Source organism: Haliotis cracherodii, unplaced genomic scaffold (assembly GCF_022045235.1).
Source record: "Haliotis cracherodii isolate W230 unplaced genomic scaffold, xgHalCrac1.p SCAF_2, whole genome shotgun sequence".
NCBI lineage: Eukaryota > Metazoa > Mollusca > Gastropoda > Lepetellida > Haliotidae > Haliotis > Haliotis cracherodii.
Window position 1 is genome coordinate 21,078,452 of NW_027266275.1, and position 18,192 is coordinate 21,096,643.

An 18,192-nucleotide genomic window follows, 5' to 3' on the forward strand; every position below is an offset into this window, starting at 1 on the left:
TTAATGAAGATGAAATGTTGTGTACCTATGTCTACATGTATCTGCCTGTGGGGGCACAGGTGGCCCAGTCGTATCAGGCGCCGCGATTCGCTGTGCCGCTGTGGCACGCCAGAAACCTATGATTGTGGGTTCGAATCCCGGTTCGCCCCCATTATGTTTCTAGGTTTGTCAGCACCATACCCGTGCTCGTGGGTTTCGCCGAAGTGGTAAACGTCTGAGACCTTCATCACTTCTGGCTTTCCGCCCACATAAAGCTGACATGCCATGATATAACTGGATTACTGTTTAAAGCGGCATTAAACCCAACTCACTCACTCACTCACTCACTGTATCTACCTGTGATTATTTCATGTTTGAAGTGCACAGGATTACAGTGCATGACCCATTTGTTTGGATGGTGATCATGGTGATGCTGTGATGTGTTCGGGTGAAATGTTTTTAGAAACTCGAAACTTTCTACGTTTCTACCCAAGGGTCGAAAGAAAAAGCAAGAAATGCATAGTGTGAGATAGGATAAGCATATATAGATATATAATTTAATGTAAAATTCACGAATCTCCCTGTGTCTACCTGTGATTGCCTAAATCTACCTTTGATACTTCCATCTACCTGTGTCAACCTGTGATTACCTATATCTACCTGTGTCAACCTGTGATTGCCTATATCTACCTGTGTCTACCTGTGATTACCTATATCTACTTGTAATATTTCCATCTACCTGTGTCTACCTGCTTCTATGTACACCAGGACTGGAGCAGCACGGACACTCTGATGGCCTCCAGTCGGACGTGTCAGCTCCAGAGACTGCAGCCCCTCATGGAGTTACAAGAGTTCCTCGCATTCCGCAGCACGGAGAGTAAGTATCTGTGGCTGTTCCCTCACTGATAATAAACCAGCTCCATGTGGTCCATGTGCTTCATCAGACGTGTTGTCCACAGCCTGAAGTGCATGTAACTTCCTCATTGAGGTAGACATTGGCATAGGAATTTTTGTTTTAATGTCGCATTATACATCTCATTCCCTTGCAGTAACTGATGTCTTTAAACTGGAAGTGCACATAATTTTCTTTTTAAAGTAGTTAGAGGCAAGGGTTTTTCTTTTTCATTGTCACTCTGCATATGATTACTGTTATCTGTATTTTTGCTCTTGACATACTTTGGGAATGCCGTATTCTTTCCAGGCAACTTCTCATCGACTGGTCCCGCCCGGCGCCTGGCCCAGCAGTGGGAGAGACGTTCCCCTCATCTCCTACTTGACACCACGGACACCTGGGATGATATCGTCACTAACAGGTAATCACAGAAATGTGTGTTAGTGTGTTTGATACAATAATGGTGTCTCTCTCATGTTTTAAGCTTATGTCGTGACCTGTTTGTCTGTCTTCTGTTGTCTGTCATCCATCTTAAACATCATCTTCTCAGAAACCACTTGACCAATGAAGCTAAGACTTCACATGCTTCTTCCCACCAATGTTGACACCCTGATTTGTTCAAGAGTTTGAAATCAGATTTTCAATATGTCCACCATGGCAGCCATATTGGAAAACCTTTTTATGGCCGTTGTTTTCAAAATGGAAAATAATTTGGTGTGTATGTTGTTTTAAGAGGGTTCTTCTTCTTTTTCTCGATATTTTTAGATTTTGACTATGCTTGTATATTCTCTCCAAAGCATATTGGCTCTGTTAACTGAGGAAGCTGAACTCGGTCATGTTGGTCCTGATGATGATGTCCTATTTTATTCAAATCATTAGATTTTAGGGTTAGTTTCAGTTCTCAGAAAATATTTGAATAGCAATGCTGACAGTGTCTGACTTTGTTGACAGATTAAACTGTTGACTATGCATCCAGGTGAGCAACAGTGCTGTTCTTTTTGTATGTTGTGAAACTTGTTAATTTGCTACTGACTTGTTCATGACATGATATGAGGCGTGAATATCACAGTACACTGATTTTATATTACAAAATCGAATTTAATTTCACAAATCATCTTCTGGGTCATTTTAAGACAAAATTAAAAGATCAGTATTATTAATTGAATTCGCATGAAAATGTTTACAGAAATGTGATGCTGAATTATTACATTAAGTAATACGTTACCACTGTTATACCGAGGCTGTTGTCTCCCACAACTGCTGCTATAGCAAAATCTACCACAGAGATCTCAATTACCTCATGCAGCACGTGCGTAGCCACCTAGCTGCCATGTGACACCCTTCACTCTTGTCTCCTTCGTCTGCTAAGCAAGACATGTTTCCCTCCTGCTGAAGCGTTCATTGAATATTTGGTGATATTCATTATAGTTTATTCTCTAATAAACTGTGCTTTTATGGGGCGTTGCGGTAGCTACGCTTGGTTATAATTTTCCCGCCAAACGGAAAAATTTTCCCGCCCTTTTTTCTATATCCTTGCGGGGTTCGCGTATGCACGTTGTGTTTTACGTTTCCCCTGTTCTTGTATGTTTTGGGTGTTAACATCACTTATTTCTTTATAAAAAAGTTATATGTTCACATTGCTCGTTTATTTTCTTGTGAAAATGCTCGTTTGTGAATCATTGTGGTGCGTTCGTTTTAACATGTTTTGTTCTTTGTTTATAGAATACAAACAATATCTGACATGGAATTGTCCCCAGTCTCCACCCCCTCTACCTCTGCTCCTCGGAGTTGCCCGGTGTGCAGAAAATTTTTGTCGTCCCGGGATCCTCACGATCGTTGCCCGCGGTGCAGGGTTCCTTGCGGGAACACCCGGTGCACCCTGTGCGAAGGTCTGGGGCCTGCGGAGTTTGAGCGTTACCGACTGTAGGTCCAGTCCGTCTCCACCCCTGTGGTGGCCGGTTCGTCCGGTCGGGGTCCCCGTGCGGGTACCACCCCCTCGGCTGCGGCGGATCCCTTTGCGGCCCTCGGGCTGTCTAGGGATTCCGTCGCCGCATTGTGGTCGAAACTTGTGGACTCCAAGCTGGCGGCCTTATCGCAAGATAGGCCGCTGGCTGTTCCGTCCCTGGCCTCTTCGGTGGCCGCGGGTTCGGACGCGGGGTCCACCGGTACGGCGGCGGCTGCCGTGGTTACCGGTCCTTCTCCCGAACCGTTGCTTCCGCTATCGGTTAAGGACCGCGTGGCCATGGTTTATGACCTCTTCGAGGACATGCCAAAGCCCCTGCCGATACCGCGGGGAATCCATGGTTCCGTGGGTTCCTGCGAGGTGTACGACGAGACGTCCGACAAGGCTTTCCCGGCATCAACCTTGCTGTGCGGGATTAAGCCTTCTTTGGAGAAGGCCTTCGCGGCTGCCTCCGGTCGGGGTCTCCCGTTACCTCCACCGTCGTGGAGAAAAGGGTCTTTCCCGGTACATGACCTTGCCTTTCCCGAGGCTGGTCCTTCCGCGGAAGCCCATGTGGAGCGTTTGGGAGTCCGTGCCCCACCGGTTGCCACGGTACCACAAGGTACCTTGCAACAGCTGGACACCCTCGCTCGACACTCCATGCTGGCAATGTCTCACGGAGACACATACCTGGCTGCAGCGGCCAGTCTGGTCGAAGGTTCTCCTACGGACCGAGACCAGCGCATTTACAACTGCTTGCTCGGTTTAAATGCTTCCCTGGAGTACGTTTCTGGGGCTTCGGCCTTTATTCCGGCACGTGCCATTTTCTTCGGCGCCAGTCGTATCTGGTTGCTTCAGGGTTGGACGCTGCCAATCAGGAGGTGCTCCTTTAGCAGCCTTGGTCTGCTCGGACCCTGTTTAATAACAAGATCCCTGGGGTTCTGCCGAGGCCTCTCGGCACACACCCCTCTCGGATCTTGTGGGGTCCTTGCATAGGCGTCTGGGTGCCGCTCCGAAGCGGAGCGCGCCCCAGGATGCTGCGTCCGGCAGGCCTAAGGGGTCGGGTTCTTCCTCTGGGAAGAAGCCCCGCTCTGAGGGCTCCGGTAAGGGTTCTCAGCAGCCCTTTCGCGGGAAGAAGGGGAACTGGGGGAAGCCCAAGTCGTCTAAGGACGGCAAGGGCCCCTCCAGGTGACTCTCATTGGAGGGGTTCGTATGCCGACAGCGCCAACTTCGGTTGGCCCGTAGGCGAGCCCGAGTCACTTGGCCTTGGACAGTTGCGCCTGCCGCAGCCTGTCAGGCCCCCCTTTCCTTCCCCAGTGGGAGCCAGACTCCAGACTTACTGGGAGAATTGGGAACAAGTGTTCGACGACCCGTGGGTGGACAACACGATTCAGTACGGCTATCGGCTCGATCTCAAAGCGAATCAGCCGCTCACCGTTGCCCCGTCGGCAGGTTTCTATTCGGAAACCGATCTTCCCTTCCTCGCCGATGCCATCGGCAGGTTGGTGGAGAAGAGGGCAGTTCGGGAGTTAGCTCTACCAGAAATAACACTGGGGTTTTACTCCAGGATATTTCTAGTTCCCAAGAAGGACAGTGCCGAACTCAGAATGATTCACAACTTGAAATCGTTCAACGAGTTCTACCTGCGCAAGCCGCCCAAGTACAGAATGTTGAGCTTGGCGGACCTGAAAGCACTGATCATGCCGGCCGACTGGCTCGCTTCGATCGACCTGAAGGATGCTTATCTGCATGTTCCGATTCACTCGGATCATCACAAGTATCTCAGGTTTGTCTTTCAAGGCAGGCACTACGAATGGGTTGCACTCCCATTCGGTCTTTCATCCGCTCCCTGGCTGTTCACCCGGTTAACCACCCCCATAGTGGGGTTCCTCCACCGGAGGGGTGTCCGGTACTTCGCGTACCTGGACGACTCTCTAGTAGCAAATCGAATGATGGACACCCTGTCACGCCATCTCGTTTTCGCACGTCGGCTCTTAGAGCAATTGGGGTGGATTGTCAATCTCCCCAAGAGCGAGTTAACCTCTTCTCAGAACTTGCAGTTCATCGGAGGTCGGTTCAACACGGTGTCCCATCGCCTCTTTGTCCCCCCAGACCGGTGGCATAAGATTCAGGCGATGATTGCCAAAGTCTTAGCGGTGCAACAGACTGTTCACTTTTGGGAACAGCTGTTAGGGCTACTTGTATCAGCCCAGGACTGCATCGAACGGGGTCGTCTCCAACTCCGCCCGCTGCAACGGTTTTTAATCCAGTTGTTAGCAACGGAGGTGAACAGTGCAACCTTCGCCCTCCCGGATCGAGTGGTGGACGGTCCCTTACAATGTCTTATCAGGAGTCTCTATGCGGCCCTACCAGGCCACGTTGAACCTGTATACAGACGCCTCTCTAGTGGGCTGGGGCGCCCATCTAGAGGGGGAGGTGAGCTCGGGGCTGTGGTGCGTAGACGAACTAGGTCTTCACATCAATTGTCTCGAGTTCAAGGCAGTGATCAACGCAGTCAATCACTGGAAGCATCGTCTTGTCGACGCCCGGCTCATGCTGGCGATCGACAACACGACGGTAGTGTCCTATGTGAACAAACTGGGGGGAACCCACAGTCACTCGCTACTCGATCTCACGTTCGAGTTTTACGCTCTGGTGGACAGTGTCCCGTGCCAGATACGCGCCCGTCACATCCCAGGTGTGCGGAACGTACTGGCCGATGCTCTATCGAGGCCTCGGGATCCGAGCCCCACAGAGTGGATGCTGAACCCAGTGGTGTTTCAGTGGCTGTGCTAACGTTTGGGTCGTCCGATGGTCGACCTGTTCGCAACGCGGTTCAACAATCAACTCCCGTTGTTTGTATCACAAGTCCCGGACCCGAGGGCCATCGATCACGATGCTCTCGCGTTAGACTGGACGGGCTTGGACGCTTATGCTTACCCGCCGACAGCGTTGATACCACACATTCTAAGCCGGCTCCGAGGAGTTCGCTGTCGAATGTTACTGATCGCGCCCATGTGGCCGAACAGATCGTGGTACCCCCGACTTGCTGACCCAGGTCACGCAGTCGCCACTTCCACTGCCTGTGAGACCGGATCTCTTGATCCATCCTCACACCCGTCCGCTTCATCCAAACGCAGGGCAGTTCAATCTGCACGCGTGGATGTTGTCACCGAGCGTCTGAGGAGTAAAGGTTTTTCTCGCCGGGCGTCTCGGGCATACGTTAGTATGCATCGTGATTCTACCCAGAAGGTGTATAATGCACGTTGGGTTATTTTCACGAAGTGGTGTTGTAAACATCACATTCATTTGCCAGATAAGGTATCTGTGCAGGATATTGCTCGTTTCATGTCTCACTTGCGAGAGACCCCGAAACTCTCCGGGGGTTCCATTGCCAACTATATCTCGTCCGTTGCTATGGTACGGGACGTTGCTATGGGTACCAGTCTCTCCAAAGAGCCGGTGATACGGGGTATTATCAAGGGTTTCAAACAGCACGATCGTAAGAAGGGCCGCCTTCGGGCACCGGCCTGGGATCTTTCCCTAGTGTTGCAATCACTTACGGAAGCTCCGTATGAACCCTTGCATAGTGCTTCGTTCCGGCATGTGACTTGGAAAACAGCATTTCTCCTCTCCTTTGCCACGGCGGCACGTGTATCCGAAATTCATGCACTCGATGTCGCCAAGGTACGATTCGATAGGGGTGACGAAGGAGCGGTCCGCCTGGGCCTGCTCATGGGCTTCGTCGCCAAGAATCAGAGAATCGGGCAAACGGAGAGAGAATTCACTGTAAGATCACTCAAAAAAATCTAACATCCTGCTGATACTGAGGACAGAGCGCTGTGTCCGGTTAGGGCCCTTAAGTATTATCTTAAGGCTTCGAATGAACGTAGACAAGGGCGTGACCGTCTGTTCATATCGTGTAACCCTAATCGCACGGTTGCCATAACTCGCAATTCGATTGCGTTGTGGCTTCGTTCTGTCATCAATCTGGCGTACCGGTCTCGGGGGTTACCGGTAGCGGGGTCAAACCCGCACGAGATCAGGGCGCTAGCAGCAACATTTGCCCTACACTCGAATATCTCTGTTCGCAGAATATTACGAGGTTGTTACTGGCGTTCTGACTCGGTTTTTGCCAATCATTACCTCAAACAGGTCGCTGATGCCGTCGTGGAGAGTGTGCACCGTCTTGGCCCGCGGATCGCGGCGCAAGCGGGCACCTAAGGGGTGTGACCAGCGCAAGTCCGACCTCCTCAGGCGTCAGACCTTGCACGGTGGTCAATCTGGATCGACTCAAATGTTCCCACTGCCGTGGGTACACAGGCGTTGGGGTCCCGCAAACCAGCGCACTCACACCACAGGTGAGGGCGGCTTTTTGTGTGCTTTGTCCTTATTTGTATTTTGACAATTATGTATTTAATTGTCTGTTGTGTATCCCAACCTTGTGATGCATGCTTACAAATACTGGAATTAGGTCACACGCCTAATGCATACTTTAAGTAGGCTTGCTCTGGGATATACGGTGATGAAATTAATTTCCCTCTTTTCGACTGTTTAACCTGATCTAAGATTAAGCTCACGCGGATACAGTGTTCTCATCTGCTGCGGCGATGAAATACCTATCCAGTGGGGCCGTTTGGAGTCACCAATCGTTTTGGCAATGACGATTGAGCCTTACGGTATGCGCTTGACAGTGCTTTGGTATTCCTATAGGGTAACGCCTAGCTAGGTGCATGTGCATCGAGTGCTTCCGCCTTGGTGTTTACTTCCGCTGGTCAGAAGGAACGCTAGCAGTCAGGATTCGGGTTGTAGGTGCTCCCCACCGCCTACTGTGGTAGTCAGCCTCGGTATAACAGTGGTAACGTATTACTTAATGTAATTTGTAGAATTTTCCTATTCGGAATATTCTATAAGTAATACGTTACCACTGGGCTGCTGCCCGCCCATCCGTCCCCCGAGCACTTGCTCTCGCAGGAGACAAGAGTGAAGAGTGTCACATGGCAGCTAGGTGGCTACGCATGTGCTGCATGAGGTAATTGAGATCTCTGTGGTAGATTTCGCTATAGCAGCAGTTGTGGGAGACAACAGCCTCGGTATAACAGTGGTAACGTATTACTTATAGAATATTCCGAATAGGAAAATTTTACAAAAATGCAATTTGTGAAAGAATATATATCAGAATAGAGCATGTTGTTACCATTGTGTCTAATGTAGTTGGACATTTATGCATTTTGCATAGTTTCATCCTTAGAGCTAAGATTAGGATTTTGTTTTAGGAATGTCTTCCTTGACTTGATCTGTAACCGCCTGTCGCAGCAGATGATGAAGAACGATTCCATGGAGGAGATGGTAGAGGAGGACATGTTTGAGGATACCAAACTGAGGCTGAAACTGGCAATGGCTGAGAGTGCTCGGGATCAAAACAACTTTACCCTGACACTCCGGATACTGAAGGAGACTCACGGGGTAGGTGGAACAACTTTACCCTGACACTCCATATACTGAAGGAGACCACGGGGTAGGTGGAAAAACTTTAGCCTGACACTCCAGATACTGAAGGAGACCACAGGGTAGGTGGAACAACTTTACCCTGACACTCCGGATACTGAAGGACTCTCACGGGGTAGGTGGAAAAACTTTACCCTGACACTCCGGATACTGAAGGACTCTCACGGGGTAGGTGGAACAACTTTACCCTGACACTCCGGATACTGAAGGACTCTCACGGGGTAGGTGGAAAAACTTTACCCTGACACTCCGGATACTGAAGGACTCTCACGGGGTAGGTGGAAAACCTTTACCCTGACACTCCGGATACTGAAGGACTCTCACGGGGTAGGTGGAACAACTTTACCCCTTACACTCCATATACTGAAGGAGACCACGGGGTAGGTGGAACCACTTTAGCCTGACACTCCATATACTGAAGGAGACTAACGGGGTAGGTGGAAAAACTTTACCAGGCACCTCAGATACTGAAGGAGACTAACGGAGTAGGTAGAACAACTTTACCCTGACACTACAGATACTGAAGGAGACTAACGGAGTAGGTGGAACAGCTTTACCCTGACACTACAGATACTGAAGGATTCTCACGGGGTAGGTGGAACAGCTTTACCCTGACACTCCGGATACTGAAGGACTCTCACAGGGTAGGTGGAACAGCTTTACCCTGACACTACAGATACTGAAGGACTCTCACGGGGTAGGTGGAACAGCTTTACCCTGACACTACAGATACTGAAGGACTCTCACGGGGTAGGTGGAACAACTTTACCCTGACACTACAGATACTGAAGGACTCTCACGGGGTAGGTGGAACAACTTTACCCTGACACTACAGATACTGAAGGACTCTCACGGGTTAGGTGGAACAACTTTACCCTGACACTACAGATACTGAAGGACTCTCACTGGGTAGGTGGAACAACTTTACCCTGACACTACAGATACTGAAGGACTCTCGTAGGGTAGGTGGAACAACTTTACCCTGACACTCCGGATACTGAAGGACTCTCACTGGGTAGGTGGAACAACTTTACCCTGACACTACAGATACTGAAGGACTCTCACTGGGTAGGTGGAACAACTTTACCCTGACACTCCGGATACTGAAGGACTCTCACGGGTTAGGTGGAACAACTTTACCCTGACACTACAGATACTGAAGGACTCTCACTGGGTAGGTGGAACAACTTTACCCTGACACTCCGGATACTGAAGGACTCTCACGGGGTAGGTGGAACAACTTTACCCTGACACTACAGATACTGAAGGACTCTCGTAGGGTAGGTGGAACAACTTTACCCTGACACTCCGGATACTGAAGGACTCTCACGGGGTAGGTGGAACAGCTTTACCCTGATACTACAGATACTGAAGGACTCTCACGGGGTAGGTGGAACAACTTTACCCTGACACTCCGGATACTGAAGGACTCTCACGGGGTAGGTGGAACAGCTTTACCCTGACACTACAGATACTGAAGGACTCTCACGGGGTAGGTGGAACAGCTTTACCCTGACACTACAGATACTGTAGGACTCTCACGGGGTAGGTGGAACAGCTTTACCCTGATACTACAGATACTGAAGGACTCTCACGGGGTAGGTGGAATAACTTTACCCTGACACTACAGATACTGAAGGACTCTCACGGGGTAGGTGGAACAGCTTTACCCTGACACTACAGATACTGAAGGACTCTCACGGGGTAGGTGGAACAACTTTACCCTGACACTACAGATACTGAAGGAGACCACAGGGTAGGTGGAACAGCTTTAGCCTGACACTCCAGATACTGAAGGAGACCACAGGGTAGGTGGAACAGCTTTAGCCTGACACTCCAGATACTGAAGGAGACCACAGGGTAGGTGGAACAGCTTTAGCCTGACACTCCAGATACTGAAGGAGACCACAGGGTAGGTGGAATAACTTTACCCTGACACTCCAGATACTGACAGAGACTCACAGGGTAGGTGGAACAGCTTTAGCCTGACACTCCATATACTGAAGGAGACCACAGGGTAGGTGGAATAACTTTACCCTGACACTCCAGATACTGACAGAGACTCACAAGGTAGGTGGAACAACTTTAGCCTGACACTACAGATACTGAAGGACTCTCACGGGGTAGGTGGAACAGCTTTACCCTGACACTACAGATACTGAAGGATTCTCACGGGGTAGGTGGAACAGCTTTACCCTGACACTACAGATACTGAAGGACTCTCACGGGGTAGGTGGAACAGCTTTACCCTGACACTACAGATACTGAAGGACTCTCACGGGGTAGGTGGAACAGCTTTACCCTGATACTACAGATACTGAAGGACTCTCACAGGGTAGGTGGAATAACTTTACCCTGACACTCCGGAGACTGAAGGACTCTCGTAGGGTAGGTGGAACAGCTTTACCCTGACACTACAGATACTGAAGGACTCTCACGGGGTAGGTGGAACAACTTTACCCTGACACTACAGATACTGAAGGAGACCACAGGGTAGGTGGAACAGCTTTAGCCTGACACTCCAGATACTGAAGGAGACCACAGGGTAGGTGGAACAGCTTTACCCTGACACTCCAGATACTGAAGGAGACCACAGGGTAGGTGGAATAACTTTACCCTGACACTCCAGATACTGACAGAGACTCACAGGGTAGGTGGAACAGCTTTAGCCTGACACTCCATATACTGAAGGAGACCACAGGGTAGGTGGAATAACTTTACCCTGACACTCCGGATACTGAAGGACTCTCACGGGGTAGGTGGAATAACTTTACCCTGACACTCCAGATACTGACAGAGACTCACAAGGTAGGTGGAACAACTTTAGCCTGACACTACAGATACTGAAGGACTCTCACGGGGTAGGTGGAATAACTTTACCCTGACGCTACAGATACTGAAGGACTCTTGTAGGGTAGGTGGAACAGCTTTACCCTGACACTACAGATACTGAAGGACTCTCACTGGGTAGGTGGAATAACTTTACCCTGACACTCCGGATACAGAAGGACTCTCACGGGGTAGGTGGAACAGCTTTACCCTGACACTACAGATACTGAAGGACTCTCACAGGGTAGGTGGAACAACTTTACCCTGACACTCCAGATACTGAAGAAGACTCAAGTCTTCTATCAGACATGCATTTGTTCTACTTCAAAGATGTTCTGACAGTGAGAGCTTAATTTCAAATATCACTGTGCTTTTAAATATCTAAATGTTTTTGTATAACTTTTTTCCTAATTTCTGTTTCAGCGGTGTAAGCGTGGTGGTGACGAGAGACTGTTGGTGGAGTGGAGTCAACTGTACGCCAGCACACACCACAGGAAGGCCACCAGCTCTCTCGATCAGTGGACAGACGACACCTTCAACAATGTACTCACCACTCTCGACCAACTAGGTATGCGTCACATGCTTCTTGGTACAGGGGCACAGGTAACCTAGTCGTCTCAGGCACTGCAAGTTGATGTGAATCATTGTGTCCCTTAGGCCAGAGACCCACCACTTAGACCAGCATAAATTCGGGCTTTCTTTACACGCCAAGTTGAAATGCTGTGATACAACTGAAATTCTGTTATTTTTAAACTTGTTCTGTATTACTCCTTAATGCATTTATTGCTTACTTAGAGGCGGTCGGGTAGCCTAGTGGTTAAAGCGTTCGCTCGACACGCCGAAGACCCGGGTTCGATTCCCGACATGGGTACAATGTGTGAAGCCCATTTCTGGTGTCCCTGTCGTGATATTGATGAAATATTGCTAAAAGCGGCATAAAACCATACTCACTCACTCACTCACTCACTCACTCACTCACTCACTCTCACTCACTCACTCACTCACTCACTCACTCACTCACTCACTCACTCACTCACTCACTCACTCACTCACTCACTCACTCACTCACTCTCACTCACTCACTCACTCACTCACTCACTCACTCACTATTGCTTACTTTTGACCGAAATGTGTTAATATAAATATTATTGCATATAAACAACATCAAACCCATAGACCACCCGTCGCAGGGAAGAATAGACATTGTTGAATGCAAACACGCAGACCACAGCCAAAAACACCAAATAACAGGGGACCACTTTGTTGGTACAACTTGTCTGTCTGGTGACGAGCAGTAAAATGAAGATTCCGTAACGTCACCACTTCCGGTATGACGTGGCAGCTGTTGATTGGGGCCCTGCTTCTCTGGTTGGAACAGTGTTTTCTCATCAGCTGAACCCATCACAGCCTCTTTTTTGTCAAAAGTAAGCAGTAAATGCATTAAGGAGTAATGCAGGGTAAATATACAAATATGAAAAATATCCAGATTTTACCAGTTCAATCACAAACTCACATGCAGGCCAAGGTCAAACTGGAATGGCACGCTAATAAAGGACATACTGGGTATGAAACAGGTTTGACTGATGCAAGTGAGATGGGGTTGACGCTGCCTTAAACAGAATTTTAGTAGTTATCACAGCCTCTCAGTAAAATGTTGGAGAAAGACAAGTGTTAAACCATACTGACTCACCCATTCATGATTGGACATAAAACACCCACTTTTGCAGGGAAGTATTCCGGCAGTGGTGTCCTGACTGAGCGGTCCGACCTGGGGCGCCGCCACTGTGTGTTGACTGGCCAGGCCTTCCAGATGCTGGGGGAGGGACTCAGTTCCCTGGGGGACATGAAGGACCTCAGTCAGAAGACCAGTGATAAACTCTTGGAATACTGTGGAGGGAAGGAAGTTTCTCTTGAAGAGGTGGGTGGTTTACTGGAAGAAGTTCTGGGTGTACAGGCTTAGATAGTCTTTGTATTTTAAGACTAGTCCAGAGGGTGTTGCTTGACATTAAGGATCATTCTGTAGAAAATCATTTTCATATTCCTCATAGTTTTTAACTTATGTATGAACAAAATTGCAACTTAAGTGAAAAAAAAAGAGGAAAACATGGCAAATTTTGTATGGGAAAGAGGTTTCAAAATTTAAAGTGTACCGTGAACGTGTAACGTGTAATGTATACTACAACAAAAGAGTTGTTGTTTTTTTTTTTTAATGATATGAAAGAATCAGATGGTCATAAATATTTTGTGAGTTATATAGTATTTCTAACAAGTCTAAATGTCATAGGTAAGTTAGTGTGTGGTGAAGCCTCTCAGCTATATATGTATTTGGAAATGTTTAAGTCTGTGTAATATCTTCAGACGAAGAACAAGCTGGTAGAGCGAGGATACCGTGAGATGAAGTCATCTGTGAGTGTAGACAATGAAAGGGAGGTCCGCCAGTCCAAGTACGGATGTGACGAGGCGTATCTGGCCGTGGCTAAATACTGTGATAAAGTATTGAGGGACCTGGAAGATGGTAAGTATCAGTGAGTCAACCTTATTGAGGAACCTGGAAGATGGTAAGTATCAGTGAGTCAACTTTACTGAGGAACCTGGAAGATGGTCAGTATCAGTGAGTCCACCTTATTGAGAGACCTGGAAGATGGTAAGTATCAGTGAGTCAACCTTATTGAGGAACCTGGAAGATGGTAAGTATCAGTGAGTCAACCTTATTGAGGGACCTGGAAGATGGTAAGTATCAGTGAGTCAACCTTACTGAGGAACCTGGAAGATGGTAAGTATCAGTGAGTCAACCTTATTTAGGGACCTGGAAGATGGTAAGTATCAGTGAGTCAACCTTATTGAGAGACCTGGAAGATGGTAGGAGATCAGTGAGTCAACCTTATTTAGGGACCTGGAAGATGGTAAGTATCAGTGAGTCAACCTTATTGAGGGGCCTGGAAGATGGTAAGTATCAGTGAGTCAACCTTATTGAGGGGCCTGGAAGATGGTTAGTATCAGTGAGTCCACCTTATTGAGAGACCTGGAAGATGGTACGAGATCAGTGAGTCAACCTTTTTGAGAGACCTGGAAGATGGCAAGTATCAGTGAGTCAACCTTTTTGAGAGACCTGGAAGATGGCAAGTATCAGTGAGTCAACCTTATTGAGAGACCTGGAAGATGGTAAGTATCAGTGAGTCACCCTTATTGAGGGACCTGGAAGATGGTATCAGTGAGTCAACCTTTTTGAGAGACCTGGAAGATGGTATCAGTGAGTCAACCTTACTGAGAGACCTGGAAGATGGCAAGTATCAGTGAGTCAACCTTATTGAGGAACCTGGAAGATGGTAAGTATCAGTGAGTCAACCTTACTGAGAGACCTGGAAGATGGTAAGTATCAGTGAGTCACCCTTATTGAGAGACCTGGAAGATGGCAAGTATCAGTGAGTCAACCTTACTGAGGAACCTGGAAGATGGTAAGTATCAGTGAGTCAACCTTATTTAGGGACCTGGAAGATGGTAAGTATCAGTGAGTCAACCTTATTGAGAGACCTGGAAGATGGTACGAGATCAGTGAGTCAACCTTATTTAGGGACCTGGAAGATGGTAAGTATCAGTGAGTCAACCTTATTGAGGGGCCTGGAAGATGGTAAGTATCAGTGAGTCAACCTTATTGAGGGGCCTGGAAGATGGTTAGTATCAGTGAGTCCACCTTATTGAGAGACCTGGAAGATGGTACAAGATCAGTGAGTCAACCTTTTTGAGAGACCTGGAAGATGGCAAGTATCAGTGAGTCAACCTTTTTGAGAGACCTGGAAGATGGCAAGTATCAGTGAGTCAACCTTATTGAGAGACCTGGAAGATGGTAAGTATCAGTGAGTCACCCTTATTGAGGGACCTGGAAGATGGTATCAGTGAGTCAACCTTTTTGAGAGACCTGGAAGATGGTATCAGTGAGTCAACCTTACTGAGAGACCTGGAAGATGGTTAGTATCAGTGAGTCAACCTTATTGAGGAACCTGGAAGATGGTAAGTATCAGTGAGTCAACCTTACTGAGAGACCTGGAAGATGGTAAGTATCAGTGAGTCACCCTTATTGAGAGACCTGGAAGATGGCAAGTATCAGTGAGTCAACCTTATTGAGGGACCTGGAAGATGGTAAGTATCAGTGAGTCAACCTTTTTGAGGGGCCTGGAAGATGGCAAGTATCAGTGAGTCAACCTTTTTGAGGGACCTGGAAGATGGTAAGTATCAGTGAGTCAACCTTATTGAGAGACCTGGAAGATGGTACGAGATCAGTGAGTCAACCTTATTGAGGGATCTGGAAGATGGAGGGGTGGGAAATAATAAGTCAGATGTTCACCGAACCTCAGTAGTTGAATTGTTGTGTTGTGTTGTACTGCCCTAGAAATAATTCAAACCACCTGAAAGTATTGTCAATCTGATGTCATGGAGAACTCTACCCAGGCAGGGCACACGAGTGGCCGAAACATCTAACCTGTCGCAAGTAACTGTGGAGATTGTGGGTTCAAATTCCCGATCACTGATTAACTGTTTCTAGTGGGTACTCAAAAATGAAAACCCCTATGACCTGCATCATCTCAGGCTTTCCTCCCACATCAAGATGACACTCCACGATGCTTATGAAATACTGTTCAAAGTGTCATTAAATCCATCCATCCATCCATCCATCCTTCCATTAGCAATAGTACACTCATTTGCAGCCATCTGGCCCATGGTGTTCATAGGTAATTTTGTTTTTTTTCTATAGTTTCTCTCAGTGTATGTTATCTATTGAGGCAAATGCTGAGGGAAAGTCATTTTCCTGTGGTGGAGATATATTATTGATGACTACTGCCAGGAACAACACTCACAAACTCTGTGCATTATATAATTTTGATATGTTGTTCCCTTCAAACCTATATATGGTGAAAAGATGGTCAGAAAATGATAAGTCTTCTTGTCTTCATGTCTTATTTGTGTGAATTGTTGTGACAGAGGAGGCTGATCTGTCCGCGGCAGTAGTGAAGACGTTCCCGGACACAGTGGTGGTCTGCATGCTGAAGGCGATGAAGCTGGGTTCCGTGGAGGCCAGGGAGAGATTCCCTCGTCTCATGCAGCTGGTGGAGTACTACCCCGAAACCATGGCAACATTCAGGGAGAAGGTGAGATGCAGAATTTGTAACTGAAACATTATAAAGTTATTGTCATGAATGTCTTTCAGTGGCACAGATTTGAGAGTGGTAGTTTCCAGTTGCTAGATCAGTGTGCAAAATGAAGTGCATTTCTCTTGTCTTTAAGGTTAGCTGCTATGGTATTTAAATCTTGGTTGTGGTATATTTAACATTAGGGTCATAAAAGAACCCCTTGATTTAAAATCTGGTTTGATTCAAGATTCCTGTTTTATATTATGGTTTGAAGTCTTGATAAATAGTTTGGGGTGTTTAAAGGGGAAGTGTACACGCAAAAATCACTTTCTTTCTTTTTCTAAACAAAACGCAATTTTAGAATTAGTTAGTATGTGTGTTTGAAAATATACACTCATTTTTTTCACAGTGAAAGTAGGAAGCTCACAATAGTGTGAAAATGTCATGCCGTTATGAGGCCTTCGGTTTCCGTGCTAAATAGGCCTGAGTTATCCCCCTTTGATTATGACGTAATTGGTGCCAATTCAACTGGGTCCCTGTCTATTCTCAACGCAAAAGAAATCAAGTACCAGTTTGCGGTAAAACAACATGGCCTACGACACACTCCGGCGCAGTGGTGACTCAGCATAACACTATGCTGGCTGGCATCTGAGACGCTAGAATCACACACTTGTACCTACACAGCGTGAAGCGGCTCTAACAAAGCATGATGACGTCATAATGTTTATCAATTGGCACCAATGACGTGATATTGCAAGGGGCATAAGCCATGGTGTTTTTGTTGTGGAAATAGAACACTTGGTAAATGTGAAAAATATAAATCGTTTTAATGCAAAAATAAGTTAATTCATTGTGATATTTATATATTTTTGTCTATGACACTTCTAGGTTAACACTTTTAATGTGGAAAAAGTACAAGAAAAATAGGTTCATTTCCGTGTGAACTTGCCCTTTAAGATGACCTTTAACAATTTTGTAGTCTTCAGCAAAATTACGTGTGGAAGACCCCAAGACCAAACTAGAACTTAGGTCTCAAGTTGTGTTTGGGGTATGCACAAACAAACCTGATACCTGTTACACAAATTTGGCTATAAAAATATTCTTCTCAGGTTGTGGTTTTATATTCTTGGTCCATGAGACTTGTTTGGTACCACCGAAGAAACTGAAATATTTTGGGGGGCTATATGTATGTACATATTAAGGTTTCCTATGGCAGAATTGAAAGTTGTCACTGTCTGTGTTTACTGATTCAAGCCTGAAAACAAAAAATATTTTCTAAGGGTTGGTTGTGCAGTAGATAGAGCACTTGACCTAGGGTTGAATGCCCTGTGTTGTAGAGTCGGGAGGTGCCCAACTGGATGTTCATGTTGTGGCTGGCCCAGATGATGGCGCTCCTGGACAAGAAGGAGGCCCCAGCTGTGCAGCCCATCGTCGTCAGCCTCGCCACCGACTATCCACAGGTAGAGTTACTCTATGTTGCTGTCGGTATGAGCAACTTTAAAGTTCAATGAAGGATAAATATATGACTTCCTTTAGTCATGAGACATATATCACCCCCAACGCCCTATAAATTGATTAGAGCTGTTATTTTTTGACTTGTAAAGCCTTTGAAACTTTGATTTTGCCAGATGGAAAACTTGCAGACCAGTTAACTTCCACCATCAATTTTTTTATCAAACATGAAACTTTTAAACTGCTCCATGAATGTTACAGTTTTGAAAACTAACATTAGCTCAGCTGATGCATGACTCTTCGCTATAGACCTAGAGTGGATGTTTGCCATTGTGCAGATGGGTTCCTCAAAACACAGGAACATGAGGTTTTACTTTAAAACTGAAGACTGGTTTAAACCATGGGGTGCTTAACAGCTTATAAGCCACGTTTTGCACATGATCCTCGCTTCATGTTCATTCAGT

The 18,192-nt window shown here is 47.1% G+C and overlaps 1 protein-coding gene across 1 annotated transcript in view; it reads left to right on the forward strand.

The window, feature by feature from the left end:
- Positions 1-18,192, forward strand: part of LOC139467508 (DNA-dependent protein kinase catalytic subunit-like) — a 118,076-nt gene that overhangs the window by 75,168 nt on the left and 24,716 nt on the right. The window contains exons 77-84 of the mRNA XM_071249045.1: positions 748-856; positions 1,181-1,292; positions 8,090-8,279; positions 11,574-11,718; positions 12,878-13,068; positions 13,509-13,665; positions 16,128-16,294; positions 17,614-17,736. Coding sequence (XP_071105146.1) covers positions 748-856; positions 1,181-1,292; positions 8,090-8,279; positions 11,574-11,718; positions 12,878-13,068; positions 13,509-13,665; positions 16,128-16,294; positions 17,614-17,736 — 1,194 coding nt within the window. The remainder of the gene's footprint in view (positions 1-747; positions 857-1,180; positions 1,293-8,089; positions 8,280-11,573; positions 11,719-12,877; positions 13,069-13,508; positions 13,666-16,127; positions 16,295-17,613; positions 17,737-18,192) is intronic.